A 24,215-nucleotide genomic window follows, 5' to 3' on the forward strand; every position below is an offset into this window, starting at 1 on the left:
TGAATCATGTGAAAAAATGTAAAATTGATGTCATAACTTACAACCGGAAAATTTGAATCGCGTTGCCGGAAAAACGAAATAGTGAAGATCTCCATTGAATCTTCGATTTTGATATATAACCTAAACAGATTATAAGAAAAAATCATATAAATATTAATATAAATACAAACAAAAACGGAAAATTATCAGTTTAATCTTGGATTTTGATATAGAATCTAAAGATATTATAACAAAGTAATATAAAAATTAAAATAAATATAAAAACTTACCGGAAAACCGTAATAACTTCAACATATTAATTCAATCTTAGATTTTGATTTACAACCTAAAGAGATTATAAAAAAATTATATAGCAATTAAAATAAATATAAAACATTACCGGAAATCTTATCGGAAACAATAGAACCTTACCGGAAAAACGTATAACAAAATTGGCAATTACCGGAATATTGGAGACGGTTGAGGAATAAGCAGAGAGAGAGAGATTAAAATGGTTAGGGATTTGTTAGTGTAAGAATTACCGTATGAATGTTAGGTATTTATACACGAATTTCCTATTGTAGTTAGAAACAAAAAATTAGAGAAACTCAATTAACTTAAAATAATGACGAAAATTAGGGAATTAGGATTAATTATTTTTAAAAATTTCAATTACTGAAATGTAATGTTCACAAATTAAATCTATACTATATTTAAATCTAGACTATATTTAAATACGGAATTAAACTTATTAATGTAGAAATATAAATTACTAATTCAAAAATTGAGATCTTCTTTCTAGAGGTGAAAAATTCAAAAAAAAAAAATTCATTTAGGAACAATAACACTTTTAAACCAAAAAAAGAATACAAAAATGGACGATATAAAAACAACACAAAATAAAAACCTTAGACACAAAACTAATGGTTGATGACCGTCGTTTGAGTCAATCAAAAACCTAATTATTCTAAATAGTTAGAGCAAGTAGGGTATCGTATCACAAGGAGTATGTGGTTAATGCAATTCGTGTAAACACTTTCAAGATTATGAAGTAACAGATTTAGTGCTGATCACACAAACAATAGTTTAAATTAAGAGTACTAAGCAACGAACGAACAAGCGAGTTGTAAACAGTTAAACAAGCAAATCACACCCGGGAATTCAAGTAAGCAACCAAACAGTATCTCATGCAACCTAACAGATTTATTATTAACGATTAACTGAAAACTGATTAACTAGACAAAACCTTAGACGCCAACAATTACTTTACACACGGCACTGGTTATCAAACAGTCCTTGCCAGTGTGACTCGGTTAAGGGTAATTACACGTTTTATCGTATTCAATCTAACCAAACAGTTATATGACTAATTATCTAGCAACTGGTAACAGATCGTTCAGACCAACGTAAACCTAAACCGACCGAACACACATAAATACTAAACATCAATAATCATATATCAATCTTTCAATAACAAAACATAAGTATTCTTAATCACATGAGAAAAACTGTAAATGGTTACAAACTATACATCCCGGGTGCGATTCTATGAGATTAGCCGAGCCGAGACATCAACGAATCTTCAATATGGATGATATGGATCATATGTAGGGTCTTGACACGAGCTAGAATGATGAAAATCGCCTTCTTGGACTGCTGGAATCGCCTCTTGGTCGCCACAAAGGAAGTTAGGGTTTGTTGTTGATGAAAATAAAGATATAAACTCAAAATCCCGTCTGCACTCCCGTCGCGGCACGCGACGGGGGTCTTCTATGGCCCATTGCGTACTGCGATTGACCATAAGTCAACGTTTTCATTTAAGTCCCATCGCGGTATGCGATGGGACCCTCAACACACCCATCGCGTACCGCGATGGGTTCTGCTACAGCCAATCTTCAACAAATGTTATCGTTTCGTGTGCTGGACATCTCGGGTCTTCATTTCGTGTCATAACAGGTCCATAATAAGTACTTTAACGCCTATGACCTGAAATCCAATAATACACGTATGAAGTATTGATAGTTCTAGAATAAACAGTTAAAACTAAATAATAAACGAACTAAAACATATACAAATTAACCGACAATCAATGGTGTTTGCTAAAGAGAGTTTGAAAGGTGTAAGAATTACCGTATGAAACTTAACTATTTATACGGATTGAATTATGGTTGACTAAATTATAGAAGGAAGGTATATATGGAATTGATTAGAAACAAATAATCAGGGAATTTCAAAAAATTTAAAAAAACTTAAAGTAAGAACGATAAGTAAGGAATTAGGATTAATGGATTTTCAAATTTTGAATTTACTAAAATGTAATGTTCCAAATTTAGATTATTATAAATATAATATTATTTAATAACCTAAAAAACAGGTCAACATTTGTATTTATAGTAAATCTTAAGGATGATTAATAAATTACTTAATCAATTGAGCCATTAATAATTTAAATATTGTAATTGATATTAATATATTTGGTTGCAATTTTATATTTATGTAAAATTTATTAGTTCTAATTTTATATTTATGTAAAATTTATGTAAAATAATGATTAGTTAACTGATTGACTGATCATCCATAATTATAGTAAAAATCAATGATGCTAAATCATATACTTAATCAAATAATCAAATAAGCTACAATAGTTAATTAATTTTAGAAATTTCGTAATTATACAATTTCATTAACCAAAGGGGTGATTCTTTCCTAAATTTTACGATAATGGTACAAACCGGTCAAAAACCGGTCTATATTGAATTCTATTGATGAAATATATATTAATTATCTAAATTATATATTATCTAAAAACCAATAAACCTGCTGAGAGAAACAGAGAGTGTGAATAAAATAAATCATTAATAAAAAATAATAGCATAAAATTAGTTTCAAAACATATTTATACTTATAGTATACATAATAAATAAATCGTAATTAATTATTAATTATAATTATTAAGTAGAAACATAATTAAAAAGATTCAAAATTCAAATTCAAAATTAAACATTAAATGAAAGATGAAAGATAATACTTTAAGAGAATTTATTAATCTTATTTTAAAATATTATTGATTTATTTAATTAAGATGAAAAATGGAGAAGCTATTGATATACATGGAAACTCTAGTGAACAACCAATAGGAATGGGGGATTTTGACATAAAGCTTATTGCTTTAATAGTATAGTTAGATTGTAAAATATAAAATCAATTAAAATATTTTCATACACGGAATATTAATGACAACAAATTTATCATGATCAATCAATTTCAAATTCTAAAGATTCTAAGGATGATTATAACATCAAAGTGTTGGTAATAATTTTTGGGATAATTGTGTTTTTTTTTTGATAAACATGAGCAGGTGTTCTCAAATGATATAATATTAATTGATTAAAAACGATGATATTTTATGTGTATGAATATTTTTTTAATAGTTTCATGGATATATTATCATTTATCTAGAGTTGGTATGTATTTGGAGTAACTTTTTTGTCACACGTACAACAATACCCACTATATCAAGAGTTATAAACAGACCTATATGTTATCTTATTAAGAGTTAGAAGCAGACATGGACTAAAGATTTTGATTTTTGATAAACAATGTATACCTACTAATACAATCACAAATATAGTGTAAAAGGAAGTTTTTACTTATTTGTAACATATTTGTGTAATCTTAGTTATCTAATTTATGTAATTTTAATGTTAATTGTAGTTGTATTAACAATATATGATCAATTTGTTAAATGTATTTTATTTAATGGTTAAATTTTAAATTTTTCATTAATTATTCGTGTAATACACGAGCCCTCAAACTAGTAATACTAATAATAATAATAATAGTAATAGTAATAATAATAATAATAATAATAATAATAATAATAATAATCCCCTGTATCAAATTCAAATATTTTGGTCTCACTTACCCAGACACACACACTTGATTTGAAATCCAACAATGTCAAACACCACTGACAACGTCTTCTCATCACTAATCTCCGACGTCAAAACCTACACCGGCCAAGATCCTCTTCTCCCTTGGCTCAGGTATTAATATTCATTCCACAGTTTTCATCACAAATTATTTAAACCTAAATAAAATAAACACATTCTATTAATTTGATTTGATTGATTGGTTTAATAACTACTTTATTATTATTACAGAGGAATTAGGAAGATGACTGATTCATTACCCCCTCAGCTACTCAACCAGAAGCTTCCTCGCTTCCTTCAGAAATGTGTTCAGTCTTTCGAAACCGACACTCGTTACCGCAACGATATTCGGTACCTTCGCGTTTGGACGAAACTGGTAACATTTGATTAGTTCCTTTTGTTTACTTTGATTTTGGAGATTTTAATTTGTGTAGAGTTAGATGAATTTAGGGATGTAAACGAACCAGACAAGGTCTTGTCGTCCGTTAAGCTTTTGTCAGATAAGCGAATGAAATTTCTTGTTCGTGTTTATTCTTTAAGGAAATCATTTTTTTCCTGAACGGTTCACGAACACAAACAATGTTTATAATTAGATTGGCTAACCGAGAATTGTCAGTGTCAATGGTTCCGTCCGATTATCAAGTTTGTGTGGATATTCGGTACCTTCGGGTTTGGATGAAACTGGTAGTGGTAGTTTCTTTTGTTTACTTTGATTTTGGAGTGTTTTTTAATATGTATTGCTAGGGTTTGTGTTTGTTCGTTAAGCTTTTATCGGACATGTGAATGGTTTACGAAAACCTAAATGGATGTAATTTATCGTTCGTGCTCGTTTAATAAGGAAATGAACGGTTTACGAGCAGACACAAATGAATGCACACAATGTTTTATTTGATTTGGCTAACTGAGAGATTGATCAATGTTAACGAATTCAGTCTGACTAGCAAGTTTGTGTTGGTGTTTTTTAACTTTCAGTATTCTTATGTTAACGCCCTGCTTGCGGTGCGCGCATATAATGTATGTATGTGTGAACCCTCGGGTGGGCAAAAGTGAAATTGCACTAATTTTGATGTTATTTTACTAACCTCGTGAAAATAACGTTAAAAGTGGCGGAAGGTTAATCAGGCATCATGTGGTGGCGTTGATAGCCGAAAGACAAGGGTACATGCACCGATCAACTGGTGTTCCGATGATTGAGTGCTATGTGCCTTATGTCCAAGGCTTGATGCAAAACCACTATCGAGCCGGGGGTCTCACCGGAAGCAGCCTCTCTATCCCTTTGGGGTAGAGGTAAGGCTGTCTATATCTTACCCTCCTCAGACCCTACCATAGCTTTGCTATTAGTGGGATATACTGAGTACGATGATGATGAGTATTCTTATGTTAATTCACATACAAGTTAATCACATAAGATAAATTTAGGGATGTAAATGAATTGAACCGAGCAAATGGACGGAATTTATTGTTCTTGTTAGTGTTTGTTTATTAAGGAAATGAGCTTGTTCGTGAACGGTCTACGAACACAAATGAACGAGAATGGCTCAGTGTCAACGGTTCGGTCTGACTGCCAAGTTTGTGTTGGTGTTTTTTTTAACATTCATATTTATATGTTAATTTACATATAAATCAATCACATGATACTCGTATCGTTTTTGTTTTATAGTTAATAATTTTGTATAAATTTATATGATAAGACTAGAAAAGTCATAAGAAATATTATTCACCTTTAACGAACAAACATTTAAGGACGTAAACGAACACAATTGAACGAAGATGGCCTATGTTCGAGTTTGTTCATTTAGGTAATTGAGAGGAATTCTATGTTCATGTTCGTTTGTTTATTAAACGGACGAACACAAACAAACTTCCCGTCAAACGGTTTGTCGAATGTTTGGTTTGGTTACAGCCCTATGTATAACCAAATGATTAGGGTTTTAAAAGTTGTGGTTTATGTTTTTTTTGTTTATGTGTAGTTGGATTATGTTGATGATCCCGGTGCTGTTCTGGAGCATATGAAGGCGAATCATATTGGGAACAAAAGGTCATTGTTTTATCAGGCTTATGCTCTCTATTATGAGAAGATGAAAAAGTTCAATGAAGCTGAGAAGATGTACTATTTAGGGGTGCAAAAGTAAGTTTCTGGTTTTGATTATCTGATAATTTAGTTGTCAAATACTTATTTTTGAATAATCAGTTTGTTTTATTAAGAGTTGATCTAATATGCTGTTACTGTTGATTATCTAATTCTGATTATTCGATAATCGTTACTAAAACACGCATACAAATGATCCTGAATGTTAAGGCTATACTAACTAGTGCTGATGTCAGTCTTGCAGAGCCTGCAGATGAGCTTCAAAAATCATTTGATCAGTTTCTTCTAAGATGGGAAAAACACAAAAACAAAAGAATTCAGGTTGGTTTTTATAAACTTTACAGTTTAAGTTTTTGTTTCTACTTAATGTCCAAAATGCCCTTCATTATCTAATCGCATGCTAATGTCATGCAGCGCCACGAAGGGCGAAGCACTAGAAACCCTTCAGCAAGAAGCTTACAGAAGGATAGTTTACCTCCAACACAAGTTAAACCGAGAAAACCGGAGGACAAAAGAGTAATCTCACAAAGCAGTGGAGGTGAACTTGAAGAACCAGCTGGTGAAAACACGGTGGTGGTTCGATTTGCAAAAACCGCCATTGTTGGAAAGTCAACCGCTGAAGATGCACGCCACCATGGGCTCGTGGAGCCCACTATCAACACTAAAGAAGCCATGGAAGCAATAAACAGCATGTTTCGGGCTCCTTTAGGCCCAGAATCGTTTCAGAAGCACTCAAATAAAAGCAAATCAAACGACTTCAAGGTTTTTAATGATGATGACTCAGATGACATGGTTGACCGATCAAATGCAAACCGACCCGTGGAGGAACCTTTTCAAAAGTTCAACTCAAATAAAAGCAAAGCAAACGACTTCAAGGTGTTTAATGATAACGACTCAGATGCCATGGTTGACCGGTCAAATAAAAACCGACCCATAGAGGAACCATTTCAAATATATTGTGATGATGAAGATGAAGATATCAACAATAGTAAGAAAGACAAATTTGACCACAAAAAGGATTCAGACATTGCAAAAGGTGCATTTGTTTTTCCAAATCCTAAGGATGTTTCTCTAGAATGTTCCAAGAGGGCCCCGCCGCCGAAGTTTAGAGAAGATACAGTTGTGTATCGGTTCGTGGGGTCCACGATATCAGACGAGCCAAAGGTGGAAAATGTGTGTCATCATGGACTAGTGGAGCCCACAGTGAACTTAAAGGAAGCCATGGATGACATTAATAGTATGTTTGGAAAACCGATGGAGTTTGTGAGGCAAAGAAGACCAAGAAAGCAGGAGAAACCATTTGAGGCCAAACAAAGTTCCAGCTCGTTTTTGATACTTCCGGATGATGAAAGCGATCAGGTTCAAGAAAAGATTTGCAAGCCGAGTAGTTCATCTTCAAGAAAAGATGACGATTTGTTTGAGCAAACCGTTTGCACAAAGCAGGCCATGGATGATATTAATAAGATGTTTGCAATGCCATTGGACTTTTAAAGATATATATTGTAAGTGCTTTAATATGTTCTGTTATTTCTCAATTTTTTATCATATTGTCAAAACACACAACGCTATCTGAATCTAATCATTAAACACCACTTGATAACTTTAGTTTCATATTTGATAGCTGTTTAGTACAAACAATGTTAAGTAAATAACTGCTAATTCACCAAGTATAGCATGATAGATATAGAATAAACTCGAATACAACATTATGAAGTTTAGTGAGTCATGTCTGGATCACAATTAGTAGGACGAAAAGCCAACGGTCCAGATGCATACACAACTGCTTCGTAATTCTTTCCATACAACACTTTGTTCTCATATCTTAAAGGAGAGCCATTGATACCATTGTTCACATTTGACAAAAGATTGCATGATTGTAAAGGAGATGACACCAGTTTCACATGGCAAGAATGCAGAGGATGGTCTAATAAATAATGTGTCATCTTGAAATCTTTGAGTTCTGCATAAAAGTAGCCATTTTTATCGGTTTCAAACGCGTTATAATAGCTCACTCGTTTCTTGTGGTTTTTGCAGATAACACTAACTTTGGCAGCTGGGATTGGCTCGGCGTCGGTGAGAGACCATGATCCAAAGTATTTACAACTCTGGCAATACACTTTTCCTTCCACCACAACGGTGGCGGTTTTGTCTTGTTTAGCAGGTACCTCATGTGCGGTGGCGGTGACGGTGGCTACTACTGCTAGGAGGGCTAGTGTGAGGAGAATGGTGATAAATTGATTGTTTGCCATTTTTCTTATTATTGTTGTTTGATACTTGTTTGTGGCATGATGAGTATTGGGGCTTATATAGTTTGTTGACATGATTAAAAGAAAAAAAAAAGAGGTGGATTTTGGATTGAGAGACGTGGTAGCTACTATGTAAGTTGTGGAATTGAATTTAAATCAAAATTAAATTAATTTTCATGCTTTAAGATACTTGTAAGGTTTTTTATATTAAAAATAATAACATGATTAAGAGACAAGATCACAGGACTAACATTCAATCATTTAGTAGGTGCAACATACTCTTTTAACAGATTAAACAAACTTAGAAAGACACATTTATCGATTTATAATATTATTTGTAACGAATTATGTTATGTTAGTTTTATCCTCCCGTAGTGGTTAATATTATTGAAGATTGAAGACGTGAATGGCACTTATCATATGTTTTATATATTGTATGGTTGATTTTTTTCAAAACAAATAATAGAATCATATCTAATTTAGACAATTAACTTTAGATGCTTAATTGCTTATTAAAAAATAACGTATTTAATTCATGAACTCAAAATCAGTTATACTTTAACTTATTATTTTAGATAAGCCTTTCAGTATTCAATACAACTATACTAGATTTGTTAACCAAAGAGATTATCAATACTATCCAATAAAAAAATAAATTGCAGGTTTTAATAATATTTAGATACGTGACATAAATTATATTTTTGTTCTTGGATTTGAGTTAATGGTGTTATGTGCTAGGTGCTAGCTAGTACCGTCTGTTACCTGAAACTGATATTGTACACGTCTACCACATCAAAACCGAATATATACAATATGTTTAAATTTCTAGAAACTTAAAGTTATTAACTATGAAGAATTGTTTGAATTTTATTTCAAGTATTTGATTTTACAAATTAGGGATGAGTTTAAAACCAGGTTTCGGGTAATGGGATGTGTAACTTTTAACCACCCGACGGTAATGAGTAATCAAGCACGTTATGGATACGATTATGGGATACCTATAAAACATGATAGAAAAGACACTACTATGCTAGTTCAAAAAAATGCCATCAAAACTTCTAAAGTGTAGTGATAGTATTCTTGTAAACCAGTCATTTTAAAGTTTGCTAAACTCTACATATTATATTAATGTTTGTTTCATATTTTACTAGAACAATATTTAGTTAGTAACACAACTAGAATAGTGTAAGGCAACTATTAACCAACTCTTAGAAGATAATTTATATATATATATATTTCGTCTAACAAGATACATTCAAATACAAAAAGTTACAACAGTCATGAAATCAAACACTTCAAAACAACATCAAGTTTAGTGAGTGGTTTCAGGATCACAATTAGTAGGGCGAAAAGCCAACGGTCCAGATGCATACACAACTGCTTCATAATTCTTTCCAAACACCACCTTGTTCTCATATCTTAAAGGAGAGCCATTGATACCATTGTTAACATTTGACAAAAGATTGCATGATTGTAAAGGAGATGACACCAGTTTCACATGGCAAGCATGAAGAGGATGGTCCAATATATAATGGGTCATCTTAAAATCTTTGAGTTCTGCATAAAAGTACCCATTTTTATCGGTCTCAAACGCGTTATAGTAGCTCACGCGTTTCTTGTGGTTTTTGCATATGACACTAACTTTTGCATCTGGGATTGGCTCGGCGTCGTTGAGAGACCATGATCCAAAGTATTTGCAACTTTGGCAATAGACTTTTCCTTCCACCACAGCGGTGGCGGTTTTGTTTTGTTTAGCGAGTGCCTCATGGGCGGTGGCGGATGCTAGAAAGGCTAATGGGAGGAGGATGGATATGATGATGATGAATTGGTTGTTTGCCATATTTTAAGGATGTTGTATGACTTGAAGGCAAATAAAATGGAAGTTGTTTTGAGGATGAATAATATGATTGAGGATTGTTGCATTATATATAGTTTTTTTTAGTTATGCAGTTGGTATAAACGTGGTGGCTACTATGTGAAGTTGTGAATTGAATTTGAAATTAAATTTTAATTTAATGTTGTTTCATTAGAGTCAACACTACGTGAACACCATTGCTTATGGCTTTTGTTTTGTTTAATCTACTTTAAGATAACATCTATTTCCCTAAATTTTGTTTTTAGGTGACATATATATTTGTCATGATTATAAGATAAGTATCTATAGAAGGTGAGATATATAGGTTCCATTTGGGGTGTTAATTGTGCCAGGTTAATTGGACATACATGCTTAACCTTAACCTATTTAACTAAATGGGTATTAGTTTGAAACAAGTTGGAGGGTTGTAATAAACATGTTAGATAGTAAACAAATTGATTGTCGACCTGTTTAATTAAATGGGTCGAAACAAACAATTTAGCAATTGATTAACTAAATTATTTCATACTATCATAATTCATATATATAAGAGTAAACTGCGGTTTTCTTTCCTGTGGTTTGTTCAAATATGCGGTTTGAGTCAAGTAGTTTCAAATTTGCGTTTTTCGTCCATGTGGTTTCATTTAACTTGCAATTAAACCCGAATTCATTAACCATGTTAAGTCTGGTAGTTAAACCCATCAATGTGCCCCCTCACATGAGGTGCAATTTTGTCCTTTTTCATCCCAAATAAACCGGAGCCCTAATTTGTAAGCCCCCTCACGTGAATGGCACACTTATGGATTTAACGACCAGACTTAACGAGATTAGTGAATTCGGGTTTAATTGCAAGTGGAATAAAACCACACGAACGAAAATTGCAAATTTAAAACTACAGTACCCAAACCACAGTCCAGATAATCCTTAAACCGCAACCGCAAGTTCCTTCGTGTTTCCCTCGCTCTACCACTGACCGGTTTTTAATTCGTACAGTTCGGGTTGGATCGGGTGAGTTGACTGACCCTGATGCTATAACTGAGTGGACACATGATATTAAGCTGAAAGTGGCATTCGTTGGTCCGTTTTTGCTTCGGCATGCGGTGAATAATGGTGACTGTGATGCGGTGAGGAGTATGGTTAAGTTTAGTAGGACGACTTTAACTGAGTTGTCGACTCGGGAAGCTGAGTCGCTGTACCGTGTGGTGAAGAGGTAGTTCAACTCGTAAGTGTGTGTAAATGATGAGTGCAGGGTTGGTTTTGGGCTTAGACCGAGCCAAAACCAAAAGTTCGGGGATTCGGTTTTTTGGTTTTGGTTTAGGTTCGGTTCCGGTTTATTAAAATTTTTGGGCCAACAAAATTGGGCTGAAATAATGAAATTCGGTCTGAATCTTTATGTTAATTAATAGTTAATTATTACTTAACATTTGGCATAAAATGTATGGTTACACTATTTATTAAATTACTGTAAACTACTTAAAATTCAAAATCAAGATTCAAAATCCATAAGTTTGATTCGGTTCGGTTTTTTCAGTTTCGATACCCTGCAAAACCGAACCGAAAATTCGGTTTTTACGAAAACATATAAAAACTGTCAGTTTTTGTTTAGTTCTGGTTATTTCGGTTTCAAAATCAGTTTTTTTTTGTTTCATTATACTGTGGGCTTATAAACTAAACTCATATTTACATGTTACTGCCTCTTATCATTGTTTTAATTGCATTGTGTCTAATAGGTTGGATAACTCGGTTGACATGTTGAGTCTACTACTGGGGGGCGGGTTAAAAGTGGAGTCAACAAGTGGCATCATAGAAGAGGTAGAAGAATCTAGGTGGGCGGAGAAAGGGTGGTCGGAGTTACACGTGGTGGTAGCGTTTGATCAGACGGATGAGGTTTCGAGATTGATTAAAATGGGAAAACATTGGATGTTGGATTGCAAGGATAAAGATGGACGGACACCGTTGTATTTGGCAGCAAGCAAAGGGTATGAGAGGTGTGCTAGGCTGTTAGCGGGTGCAGGTGCTAATGTGGATGCGAAGCGAAATGACGGTTGTACTGCATTGTATAGAGTGACAGCGAAAGGTAACCGTCGGATGGTGAAAGTGTTGATTGATCTGGGAGCTGATCCTTTGATCGTTGCTGATGATCGCCATCGTTCTGCCATAGATGTTGCCCGCAATGAAGGATACGTAAGTGGATATACTATTAACTATTATACACACCTACTTGATTCAATAGCTTAATGATATTGCGGTAACAATGCAGAACGAAATTGTCGAAATCCTCGAACGAGGGGAAGACGTGTTGAATGCTGCACGACGTGGAGATCTACTACGACTTGAATCTCTGCTAGAACGAGACGCAGGCGTGGATTTTCGAGATCAGTATGGTTTGACAGCTATTCATATGGCAGCCATAAAAGGCCACAAAGACGCAGTGATGTTATTGGTTGAGTTCGGCTGCGATGTGGAATGCGTGGACGCTGAGGGCCACACACCACTACATTTGGCGGTGGTTGGCGGCTGCAAGGACACGGTCGAGGTGCTGATTAGCAGAGGAGCAAACTTGAATGCTAAGTGTCACAGAGGAGCAACACCTTTACAAGTTGCTCAAACAATGAAGAATGAAAATATAACAAATTTTCTCCTCAATCAACCTATTTCTTGATACAGTATATTGTTGGTAAAATTTGACATATTTCATATAAATAAATAAAAAGGTGGTTCCATTTATGTTTTTCTTTTTAAGCATTATGGTTTAACATTACATGATATTAAATTATACATTTTTGTTTACATTTTGGTTACCGGACGCCAAAAACCTTTCTGACCAACGAGGAATCGTTGATGATGTAAGCTAGTTGACCAATGAAGCGACCGAAAAATATGTTTTAACTTGTTTAACATGTCTAAGCTATCTTCCACTATCACAACTCCACCTGGTCGTAATATGCGGTCCATTTCAACTACACTGTCCAACATGTCACACCTGCAAAATTATTATATGTAAGTTCAGAAGTTATAGCAAAAACTATGTAACATGAATATAAAAAATATTTTATAGAGATTATACCTTTGGGTTAGGTTGCCAAAAAGGAAGCTGAAATGCAGAAGATCATAAGTTCTAGGGTAGGTACTAAGTGATTCGCACCAGTCATGGTAAATACCAATCAGCCCTCGGTCATATATTACAGGTAAAGTATCGGGCCCGTTAACAGGAACAATATTCACCACCCATAGGGGTAGATCCGTCAAAGCAGCAGCGAACCTGAATAGAAATTTGAACGTTCTAGACATCGGGTCCATTAACAGAAACAATAGTTATACAGTAAATAAGTTGAAATAACTAACCCGCCATAACCAGCATTCATATCCATTACATTCCTCACATTTGACCAGTTTACACCAAGGCCGCTCATGTAGACATTTCTTACAAGTTCAGACCAGTGTTTACTATCTTCATGAAAAGCCCGTTCAGCCTCCAGATTGGTTGAAAGAGTTAAAGGTTTACTTTTGAGCCTTTGAGGCCAAGGTGCAGGCCATGTATTTGTTTCTGGAATTGCAGAAATGCAGCCATCAAGTAGTGTATACCTAAACCAACATGAAAACGGTTATTATTATTATTATGATTATTATTATTATTATTATTATTATTATTATTATTATTATTATTATTATAATGGTTCTGCTGAAATAGTATTATAGTACAAACATGTTTCATCTACCATGAAGTTTTGGGCCGGATATTTTCATCACATGATTATTTTCTTTACGTGATTTGTAACACGAAGAAGTTAGAGGCTTCTCGTATATAACCAGCCCGATACCAGACGAGTCAACTTTTAGCCACTACCTTCCAGCAAATAGATTTGGTTAAAACTACCATTGCTGCAAGAAACAGACAAAAGTTTAACCAAATAGACAAATGATTGATATTATCATAATATTAATCATAATATTATTATGATATATTGAAGGGAACTTTAACTAAAGATGACACCATACATTCCCACACTTTTTTATCCCTTTCATCATCACGGTACACCGGTGTAGCCGACCAGATAAAAACGCCACCAGGCCTTAGAACTCTGTTTAACTCCAATAACGGTTTTCCACCTGAAAATTCAATTATAATATAGAATTTATAATAAAGGCTACAAAAGTCTAGAATTGATAACATTAAGTGTAACATTAATATTAAAAGTTTAGTACTGGTACCATATCCATCCCAGTGAACCCTGCATCGCGCACAGTGAATCAAATCAAACGCGTTATCTGGAAACGTTAGTCTTTGAGTTCCAATAACCGAGAGAGTGGTGGGAATTCCTCTTTCTAATGCAAACTGTATTTGAGCTTCATGTTCATCTTTTGGAGCAAATGACATTGTTATAACATTTTTGTCAAGTAAATAGCCACCAAAGCTAGCAACACCACAACCGACATCAAGAATCACCCGTGTGCGCTTTCCCCAACCGATTTTTGGTAGATTCTAGAATATTAATAAACAAGATTATAAACACAAGCAAGTGGTAAAATGTAACAAACTGCATCTTTGATGAGAATATAATAAGTTATTATTAATAACCAAATGTAGCAATTACTACCTTTTCTATGTATTGGATGTAATGATTAACTCCCTCTTTAAACTGAGTACCTCCTCCAGGAAAAAGAAGATAATTACCAGATCTTTTCACCCAGTTTTGTTCTTTCTTGTATTCAACAAGCTTAAGGTGTGGGACATTGTTAAACCATATCTGTAAATTACAAGTGCATGATTAAATTTATGAAAATTAATAAAAAGAATATTAATCTTGTGAAACATTTTCCAAACAAATGAACATCTTTAATGAAAAACACAGCAATTTTACATCTAAAAACAAGGCATGGCAATAGTAATGTTATGACCCCACGTTCTATGAATGTTATTCTTAAACGATTTAGTTTTGCTATCCATAAAGGGCTAGCGGCGCAGTTTGCTGCCTGTTTGCCTTCTGTATCGATGTAAACACTAGTTTTTATTGAAATGAGAAAAATATACTTTTTTAACCCGAACTTGTTTTGACCTATCGCACGTTTTCCTATACTTAAAAATGGTTTTAAAAAATGTGCAAACTGTTGGTCAAATTTTACTCTACCAAACACACATAGCCCACAGCTCTTAATTTAAGTTAACTAGTCTTCCAATGCATGGTATGATTATAAAAATAAAGTCCTAGATTGTTTATTCCAACATAAAGTCATTCATTTATTAAATAAACGGACTTCCTGTCAAACAGTTCACGAACTGTTAACTAAACATTAGGTTCGTTTACAAGCCGAAACAAACCTTACCAGAGTAGCAATCTCACCAGATCCCTACTTTTCGGCCAAGGAACCGGCACTTTATACCCCTCAGGCAGCGGAACCAAACACCTTGGATTAGGTTTCGGACAATACCGCTCTCTATGCTCCATATGCCTCCTAGACCTCAACGACTTGATCGCCTTCTTATTATCCAAACACGGTATGTAATCCACAGCCACAGAGCCTCTACACACCTCCCATTCGTACACTAAACTGCTATCACTATCACTATCATCTGTATGATCATTAACTATTTCAACTTCAGTTTTATTACGAATTGTTTCCGGTTCGATTTTAATAACCGGAGGATGAGAAGACGGTTGAGGGAGCTGGTAACGAACCGGTGGTTGCGAATTGAAGGCGACGAAGATGACTAGGAAGATGAGCATTGCGATGAAAGGATATCGACGTTGTTTGAAGAGATTGGGAACGGAAACTGCCATTATTGTTATTACTATTATTATGCGGCGCAGTTTGTTTTCTGTTTGAAGGATATCGGCCTTCTGTTTCGATGTAAACACCACGGGTATAATTATCGATGGATCGGAATGGGAAGTGAAGAGTTGAAAGTGAGGCCGCGGTAAAGAGAGCCGATGGGGTTTAAAATACAGTTGAAGTGTAGGTGAAGATTGATAATATTAGGGCCTTGAGGAGATTTGAATGATATAATATTATGGATAGTATCAAAGACACTCATATGCTATTAAAGATGGTGATCCCCTAAGCTGTTTAGTACTCCTTAGGCAATACCCACATGTCTAAGTAGTATGGAATGGTGCGGTAAACCTCATCGAGAATGATAAGTTAAAAAAAGGATTAGACCCTTAATCAGCATATTTGTGAATTTGAGAGTATTTAGGCTACCAATGATAAATGAGCTAAAACACATTGAATAATAGAGAAAAGTTAGCTCAAGCACGACTATGCATCATGCTAACTGCAAACCAAAAGCATGTATGTGCCCCAGTCACGTATAAAAATGCATATGTATTTACAAGTATGTATATAGATATACAAGGAGTAGAATCATGTACAGGTTAATTTATGAAGTTTGGTGTGAAATACCATCATGGTTGACAAATGAGGTACTAGATTCTCGCGGGGCTCATAATGGCCTCCTTCTGAACCAGACGGTATCATACCCAGTTACAATATGGCCCTATCCGGACCAAATCACTATCACTATGTGTTAAAGCCCCCCCCCCCCCTGTTCATTGTCATATCCTAACCATGATGAACATATTATCCGAAGTATGCCTCGCACGTTCCATATGGATCTCATTTGAGCATGCCGTTGTTTTCACACTTGTTGTGGGACTTGCGGTACGTCCGTGAAGGCGCGAAGTATGTAACCTCTTCATGAGAGGGTAATAATTAGAAATATTTAACTGAGATCGCCATAAGCAAAACTAATAGCTATATCTATCTATACAACCATTCTTTTCTTAGTTTGGTGGTCTTGATTAGGGTGGCCCATTGCGATTTATTTTATTGCTTTTTGTTCTCTCTTTATGTATATAATGTATATATGTGTGAACCCTCGGGTGAACAAAAGTGAAATTGCACTAATTTTGACGTTATTTTACTAATCTCGTGAAAATAACGTTAAAAGTGACGAAAGGTTAATCAGGCATCATGTGGTGGCGTTGATAGCCGAAAGACAAGGGTACATACACCATCAGCCGGTGTCCCGATGATTGAGTGCTATGTGTCTTATGTCCAAGGCTTGAAGCAAAACTAGTATCGAGCCGGGGTCTCACCGGAAGCAGCCTCTCTATCCCCATGGGGTAGAGGTAAGACTGTCTGCATCATGCCCTCCTCAGACTCTACCATAGCTTTGCTTTTGGTGGGATATATTGAGTACATGTAACTGATTCCACCCAACCTCCCAGTTCCCACTAGCTTTTTATTTTTCTTCTAATATAAATGTCGCTATTGGAAAAAATCTATTCCCTGACTAACCAAATATAACTTTCTTATAAATCATACTTAACACCTGCCCACCCCTTTTAAGATTCGAATATTTGGTCTCATTTTCCAGTGACTAAATCCATAAATTGCACCTCCACATGTCGGAAGGATACCATATGATACCAAATTTAACTTGTCATTCGCTTTCCAACTTTATATTCCCATCAAACCACTTTCTAAATTATTGATGTAAAGAAAAAAAACCAAACCACTAGCACATAAAAATCTACACTTCTATTAACTTTCCAGAACCAACTTATACTTGTCGGTTACCCATTAAAATTTGCTACTCTCCTAAATTAATTCAAATTTATTTGAGTCTATTAAACTTATAAAAAAAATAACTTATATCATTATCATAAAGTTTGCTAACTTACTAAAATCTGCTAAAAGTATTGGTATTTGTAGCAAATCACCCCATTTCTCGTGGTTCTTATTATTCAAATTCCAATATATAACCACAGATTACCGAACCCAAAACTTACAACTGAACCAAAATAAAGTCAATACTGGAAAGCATAAAGAAATATAGCACTATACAGTCTCCATATTGCAATTCTGGTGTAGCATAAACCAAAATGTTGATAGCAACTACCCTCCAATCTTATACCCGAGTGACCCCAAAACCTTCATAATCGTTCAAACAGCAGCACCATCGTTAAGAAGCGCTTGATCAAAATGCCAAACTCCTGATATTTCCAAAAATAGAAAAATTACTACTTTAAGCAACCGTATGATATATAGATTACCTCTCAAATATAAAATAAAAGGTTAAATTTACCATGTCCTTTGCCGACTCTTTTCAGTTGAGCAACATATTCAGATATCTTCTTAATCGCATCAACCTTTTAACAAAGTGAAAATACTATTAACAAGGTGAAATTACTTTATTGAATGTCAAATTATAATAAGTGAAACCTATAACTTTACCTGTTCACCCAAGAACTCGCTTTCAACAAAATCAGCTAACTGCACATCATTGTTCTTGTTGGCTACCTGTTGTCATCAAAGATCACAATTCAGAAACACAAATTCCGCTTTTCTTGACCTAATCACTAACCATTAATCGGTTTACTAGCAAGCATACAAATATAAAAAAAAAAGTAGTCATACCGCGTGTAAGTGTAGAAGTTTCTCATTTGTTAGTTTCTCCAATGACAATGCAAGCTCCATTGCTACAACAATAAAGAAATGAACACAAAATTATATAAACCAAAATAGATGACAAAATAAAAAACAAAAAAAAATTCAAGATCCAGATTTTGGGCAATCAATTTTTAATATCATTGCAAAGAACTTACCATAAAGGGCATCTCCTTTCTCTGCATGATCAAACTCTGACAAGGGCATCAAAATGGATTGCAGCTTCACTTTCCCGCTACGCTTGTTCTGAGAACAGTATATTTTAGAGAAACTTCTATGATTATAATCACCAAATGAAACTATTAAAGCATCAAGTTCTCAAGCATATAACAAGACATGATTATATAACAAGGACTGCAACTGCTAGGAATATTATTAAACACCTGGTATTCCATAAGCTTCTCAGCATGGTCCCTTTCCTCTTCGCTTGACTCCTTAAAGAATCTACAAATATTCATGTAGCATAACCCGATCAAACATCATCCATCTATTATTAGTACGAGTTTATTGGTAGAAATGAGTCAATGACAATGATTTCAGTAACTTACTTGGCTAACCCTTTGAGAGCAACATTGTCCCTATCAAAGTAGGCATACATAGCATGGTACACGTATGAAACATTGTACTCTAACACTGAAACAAACATGAAATACAAATTATTATTATTATTAGATTTAAGAACAAAGTCGCATCCAAGACATGAAAAAATTCACCTTAACAAAGACAAGTATGTAAAATTGAAAAAAATGATTAAAAAAGATTCAATCCCAATCAAACTAACAAGAATAATATAATTAAATACAGGATAGTGTATTTAATTATATAAACTATCATCAGAAATAAGAACAAAGTCACCATAAACTTATCGAAAAATTCCTTAAACAAAGACAACAGGCATGCAAAACTGAAAAATGGATTAAAAAAGGTTCAATCCCAATCAAACTGACAAACATTAGATTATTTAATACAGGATAGTGTATCGAGTATCATGTACAGTCACCTGAATCAATTAAAACCAAAACTCGTGAACCAGCAAAAACTAATTAAATACACGTCTAACTAGACCTTATTTCTCCTAATATTTTCATCAAGCACGCACCGTTCATTCTGGATTCACGTTTGAATTTTATAACCAAATGATTACAGATGTAATTTAGCAAGTCCTAAATAAATACAAGTATAACTAAACCTTAATTGTCCTAATATTTTTATCAATCACCTACCGTGTATTCTCGATTCATGTTTGAATATCAATACCAAGTGATTGAAGATATATCCAGTAAAACGTAGATAAATACACGTCTAATTTGACCTTATTACTCCTTATACTTTTTCAAACATTATGTATTCACGTTTAAATTTCAATACCAAATGATTAAAAAGATATATTCAGCAAGACCTAATTAAATACACGCATAACTAGACCTTATATCTCCTAATACTTTCATCAAACACCTACCGTACGTTCTAAATTCACGTTCAAATTTCAATACAAAACGATCTAGTTCTCTCATACAGCAAGCAGAGTAGATGTATTCAGCATTTACTGTGAACACAAAATTAATAAACTCGTGAAGATGTATTCATCAAGACCTAATAATATATACGTATAACTAAACCTTATTTCGCCTAAACTTTTATCGAACACCTACTGTGCGTTCTAAATTCACGTTTAAATTTCAATTATGCCACAGCATCATACAACAGTCATATACAGTAATCACAAAATCAATAAACCGAAACAAAAACTTAAAACACGAATAATTAATTAATTATTAATAAACCAAAAGAGAATAAACTACTTGATCTGTTCGTTAATAGCAGCTTCAGACTCATCAGCAAACTTCTGACGAGCAAGTGACTGTTGAGGCACAGTAGGCACAAGGTTAAGCTCCTTCTTCACCTCCTCAAACGGCTCGAACACAACGCCGGTTATCGGCTTACTGTTCGACGAACCGCCTTTCGCCGCCGCGCACACGACGGAAACAGACGACGGTGAGATTGAAGAACCGGTGATATTCTCGCCGGAGCGGAAGAAGATAGTTGGAGGTGCTCTGAGAAGCATGGTTAGTTATAGAGAGAGAAGTGAAGTGTGTGTTTTAGAGAGAGAGTGGGAGAAATGGATAACAAACGGTTTTTGACTGAGAAGAATAAGTGATAAGAAGACGAGAAAGAGGAGGGGATATTATTATTATTATTATTATTATTATTATTATTATTATGACCCAATCAGCGGTGGCTGTGTGGCCGTTGGATGGGATGACACGTGGAGGAAGGGATTGAGTGAACAGAGCAGGCGCGTGGTTTGCTCGTGGTATAGTTGTGGCGGCTGAACCCAAATCATCTGGAAACAAGTTAACAGAACATCCACAATAATACATTTTTAAGGGATGTTTATTTTGGTTGTTTGTCCATCTTATTCACTTTTATCCACCAGTCAGATGCTCGTATGATATAGCGGAACGCGACATTTAAAAGGTTATTAGCGAGCTAAGCCTAGCTCGAGTTGAACATTATACCGAGCCGACTCAGCTCAACTCGAAATTAAAAATAAAATCTTAAACTTGAGTTCGCCTTGTTATTTTGATATTTATATAATATGAGTACTTTTATTTATATTTTTGTAAAACATATAAAAAGATAATAATACTTACATAAACATAAGAGGTCAACTTGTAAGTAATCCTTAAAATAATAAAATTTGAGTAAAATTAAGGTACTATACTTGTAATTAATTTTTAGTTGTAAAACTAACTTGTACATTCATGCATTATATCCATGCATTAATGACTTGTACAGTTTAAACCGTTTATCTGTTTTTTTTAAATTATATTGACACGTCAATAAAAATAAGCTCGTTAAATGGGTATGTTCAGATTTAGTTTTAATCATAGTTTTGTAAAAAATATAACAAGAAAACCAAAAGGAATAAAGTTAGAGTATAAATATGGTAAACATGAGGGATGAAAGTCATAATTATTTATTAAATTAACAAAACTTGACTAAAGTTTAAGAATATATATTGTAAGTTTAAGGGGTATATATTGTAATTATAAAATCACAAATTAGAATTGTGGAGAGGGTTGGCTCTTGAATGAAAAATAAAGTTTGTAAAAGGGGATGTTGACGTGACAATGTTTTTTAATGTTTTTAGATAATTGTATTTTTATTATGTGACAACTGACTTGGCATGTTTTTTTTTTGTGTTTTTTTAATTCTTTATTGCGGATCCTTTAAAACCCGAGTTAATGACAATCGATTTTCAATTATTTTGTTGCCCTAGATTATCGAAATAACAGTGAACCATTCATATTTTCAGACATTTTTAACTTTTATATATTTATTTGATGTATTTCATGTTTTTTATCTCCATTTCATTTATATATAAGCAAAAAATTATCTCAAGTTTGGTTTTAGTCAATAACCGAACCAAACCGAAAAATAGCAAACTAACGAATTAACCGAACCAAGTTAATCGAAAACCAATTGGTTAATAAAATTACTTAACCGATGACTTTGGTTATAGTTCCAGTTTTAGCTAATAACCGAACCTAACCATGCTCGCTTCGATGCTTCTAAGTTTTGATTATGTTTTTTAAACTTGCTATGCGTATATGGAATATTTATATGAAAATGTATAACAAGTTGGACATCTTCTTAATATTCAGCTAGTATGAGTGTCCGCGAGTTGCGGCGGAAGGCAATGTGAATTCGGTTGGTAGCAGTTTGGTTTATTATGTTGCCAACATTTCTCGTGTGTTGCGGTGGGACTTTTGTTTGCATACAACAAATGTCTAAAGTGTGGTTCTCAATCATGTTTGTCGTTTAAACAAAAGGTGTATAGTTTAGACATAAATGAACACAATTGAAGATAAAGGAATGTGAACAAATACAAACAAACACAACTTTAAAGTAGAGGTAGATATGTAAATTAAAGTTCAAATTGCCATCATCATCACCATAATTGTATACATGTATATTAATGGGTTTGGGATTATTTTTTACCAAGTTATATTTGTGAAAAAAATGTTTAGATAATATATATATTTGTATACATAATTGTTCTTATTTGTATACATAATAGAGATGTGTTAAATGCATTATAATAGTGTTAAATGCATTACAATAGTGTTCATTGGTAGATTAACGCAATGACGCAGAACTAAGTGACAATCAACGGCTACACAAAAGTTCTAGAAATTATGTGAGACAGAACAGGATCAGCAATGCAAGTGACTCGGATAGCCAATAACCAACAAAGTGTGGTTAGCTTTCATTTGCAATACATATAACTAATCTGATTTGGGGTCTGGTTCACGGTCAGATGGGTCCAATGTCATATATGATAATGATATAGCACTTTGACCCATTCAACCATAAGTGGAATTGCATATCTTATTGCTTTAATTAACCTCTAAAAGTCGAACCGTAAAGAAAACAATATAAATTCATGTTATGTAAGTCAAACTATAAAAGTCAAATAGCATGTATGTTCCAACATGTGTAAGTTTTAGGGCGGCCTTCGAGGTACGTGAGCGGTGAACCGCACCCTCAACCTCAACGAATCACGTTTTTAAGGGGCGAAAATTACACACACACACACATATATATATGGATTTTGAATTAAATCATATGTATTCAAAAATTATATCTTACATAATACAATTGGATTTTGATCCTCTTAAAATTATCGGGCCCATTTTTTATTCATAATCCATTTGGTGAAGCTTAAGTTATTGGCGCATACCAAAATCAATAACTAAAATAATAACAAAAATCATGTAATACAGAGAGTGAGAGAGAACGCCGATCAAAATACGACCTCCGTCTTCGGGGATTCATCATTCCACATAACTTTAGGGGAATTGAAGATTTAAGATCATCTTCGGGGATTCGTCATTCCTCAGTAGCCCTATTGAATTTTGAAGCATTTGAACGAGACCCAAGATAATTTCACAAATGCAATGATTGCACATAGAATGTTGCTATTCTAGTCACGGTGGTATGTGTAGAAAAAAAAATTCAAAGTTGAAGTTATTAAAATCATGTGTACGATCCACAATGTCCCAAGAAATATTTAATGAACTGACGATGATAGCTATTGAGAGAGAAATCTTAGATAATATAAACTGCGAAGAGGTGATCAAGCAACTTGTTGTTAAGAATGCTAGGAGGGCTTCACGAATCGTCTGTTAGCCATTAGCTATTATTGTATTTGATGTTTTTATTGTTATAACGTTAACGTGATTTAAAATATAACTTATATATTTCATTACTCATTGGCTCGACTGAGGTATTTAAATTTTCAAACGGTCCTGAGCTTTATATATCAAAAACCAAAATTTTTGGGTCATTTTATAATAATTGATTAACGGAACCAAACTTGTCTTCTAAGTCATTTTATGCACGATGGTGTTGACAACTATTTCATACATATATGCGAAACAGATGATTTAACTAGAGGTTTTGGCTAAAGAAACATATATGTACACACGTTTTAAATTTGCTTATAACTCTTTTTGTTTCAATTTTCGATTATTGATTGGTTTTTTAGTTTAAACAATAATTATGCTGAGTACTTTTTCTATTCAGTTGTATCATTGCAATTAACAATTGCTAAGTTATAAACTATTAGTCTATCAGTAGCCAAGGTCAATAAATGT

At 33.9% G+C, this 24,215-nt stretch overlaps 5 protein-coding genes and 1 pseudogene across 6 annotated transcripts; 2 read left to right on the plus strand and 4 right to left on the minus strand.

Moving 5' to 3' along the window:
• Positions 1 to 3,907: 3,907 nt before the first annotated feature.
• On the plus strand, positions 3,908 to 8,604 carry LOC143629189 (uncharacterized). The gene is made up of 6 exons (XM_077098530.1): positions 3,908 to 4,025; positions 4,143 to 4,287; positions 5,882 to 6,039; positions 6,237 to 6,321; positions 6,415 to 7,502; positions 8,035 to 8,604. The coding sequence occupies exons 1-5, from the start codon at positions 3,937 to 3,939 to the stop codon at positions 7,489 to 7,491; spliced, it is 1,554 nt and encodes a 517-aa protein (XP_076954645.1). The 5' UTR covers positions 3,908 to 3,936; the 3' UTR covers positions 7,492 to 7,502; positions 8,035 to 8,604.
• LOC143629232 (non-classical arabinogalactan protein 30-like) lies at positions 7,694 to 8,249 on the minus strand. The gene has a single exon (XM_077098555.1). The coding sequence runs from the start codon at positions 8,247 to 8,249 to the stop codon at positions 7,716 to 7,718; it is 534 nt and encodes a 177-aa protein (XP_076954670.1). The 3' UTR covers positions 7,694 to 7,715.
• A 954-nt stretch (positions 8,605 to 9,558) lies between the features above and the next one.
• LOC143629233 (non-classical arabinogalactan protein 30-like) lies at positions 9,559 to 10,086 on the minus strand. Its single transcript, XM_077098557.1, has one exon. The coding sequence runs from the start codon at positions 10,084 to 10,086 to the stop codon at positions 9,559 to 9,561; it is 528 nt and encodes a 175-aa protein (XP_076954672.1).
• Positions 10,087 to 10,819: 733 nt separating this feature from the next.
• On the plus strand, positions 10,820 to 12,827 carry LOC143629234 (uncharacterized). The gene is made up of 4 exons (XM_077098558.1): positions 10,820 to 10,824; positions 11,000 to 11,311; positions 11,832 to 12,285; positions 12,362 to 12,827. The coding sequence occupies exons 1-4, from the start codon at positions 10,820 to 10,822 to the stop codon at positions 12,761 to 12,763; spliced, it is 1,173 nt and encodes a 390-aa protein (XP_076954673.1). The 3' UTR covers positions 12,764 to 12,827.
• A 61-nt stretch (positions 12,828 to 12,888) lies between these two features.
• On the minus strand, positions 12,889 to 15,909 carry LOC143629262 (putative methyltransferase PMT23; annotated as a pseudogene). The gene is made up of 8 exons (XR_013152920.1): positions 15,444 to 15,909; positions 14,700 to 14,849; positions 14,314 to 14,584; positions 14,101 to 14,211; positions 13,821 to 13,983; positions 13,447 to 13,686; positions 13,169 to 13,363; positions 12,889 to 13,084 (listed from the first exon to the last, which is right to left on the minus strand). The product of XR_013152920.1 is annotated as a putative methyltransferase PMT23 (transcript).
• A 1,901-nt stretch (positions 15,910 to 17,810) lies between these two features.
• LOC143629235 (ferritin-2, chloroplastic-like) lies at positions 17,811 to 20,712 on the minus strand. The gene is made up of 9 exons (XM_077098559.1): positions 20,352 to 20,712; positions 19,810 to 19,880; positions 19,101 to 19,185; positions 18,936 to 18,996; positions 18,711 to 18,798; positions 18,523 to 18,584; positions 18,340 to 18,405; positions 18,191 to 18,254; positions 17,811 to 18,098 (listed from the first exon to the last, which is right to left on the minus strand). The coding sequence occupies exons 1-9, from the start codon at positions 20,615 to 20,617 to the stop codon at positions 18,049 to 18,051; spliced, it is 813 nt and encodes a 270-aa protein (XP_076954674.1). The 5' UTR covers positions 20,618 to 20,712; the 3' UTR covers positions 17,811 to 18,048.
• Between the last annotated feature and the right edge of the window lie 3,503 nt (positions 20,713 to 24,215).

This window comes from Bidens hawaiensis, unplaced genomic scaffold (genome assembly GCF_021521415.1).
Source record: "Bidens hawaiensis isolate Kalapana, Puna unplaced genomic scaffold, B.hawaiensis_p1.1 tig00005179_1, whole genome shotgun sequence".
Taxonomy (NCBI): domain Eukaryota; kingdom Viridiplantae; phylum Streptophyta; class Magnoliopsida; order Asterales; family Asteraceae; genus Bidens; species Bidens hawaiensis.

Bases quoted from the DNA above. Each gene is read 5' to 3' on its own strand.
- LOC143629189 (XM_077098530.1), top strand. From the start codon at position 3,937: ATGTCAAACACCACTGACAACGTCTTCTCATCACTAATCTCCGACGTC. The intron at 4,288-5,881 runs GTAACATTTGAT...GTTTATGTGTAG, and splicing joins TTCGCGTTTGGACGAAACTG to TTGGATTATGTTGATGATCC. The intron at 6,322-6,414 runs GTTGGTTTTTAT...AATGTCATGCAG, and splicing joins ACAAAAACAAAAGAATTCAG to CGCCACGAAGGGCGAAGCAC.
- LOC143629232 (XM_077098555.1), bottom strand. From the start codon at position 8,249: ATGGCAAACAATCAATTTATCACCATTCTCCTCACACTAGCCCTCCTA.
- LOC143629233 (XM_077098557.1), bottom strand. From the start codon at position 10,086: ATGGCAAACAACCAATTCATCATCATCATATCCATCCTCCTCCCATTA.
- LOC143629234 (XM_077098558.1), top strand. The intron at 11,312-11,831 runs GTAGTTCAACTC...TGTGTCTAATAG, and splicing joins CTGTACCGTGTGGTGAAGAG to GTTGGATAACTCGGTTGACA. The intron at 12,286-12,361 runs GTAAGTGGATAT...GTAACAATGCAG, and splicing joins TTGCCCGCAATGAAGGATAC to AACGAAATTGTCGAAATCCT.
- LOC143629235 (XM_077098559.1), bottom strand. From the start codon at position 20,617: ATGCTTCTCAGAGCACCTCCAACTATCTTCTTCCGCTCCGGCGAGAAT. The intron at 18,997-19,100 runs GTAAGTTACTGA...GAATATTTGTAG, and splicing joins GCTCTCAAAGGGTTAGCCAA to ATTCTTTAAGGAGTCAAGCG. The intron at 18,099-18,190 runs GTAAATTTAACC...TGGAAATATCAG, and splicing joins AAGAGTCGGCAAAGGACATG to GAGTTTGGCATTTTGATCAA.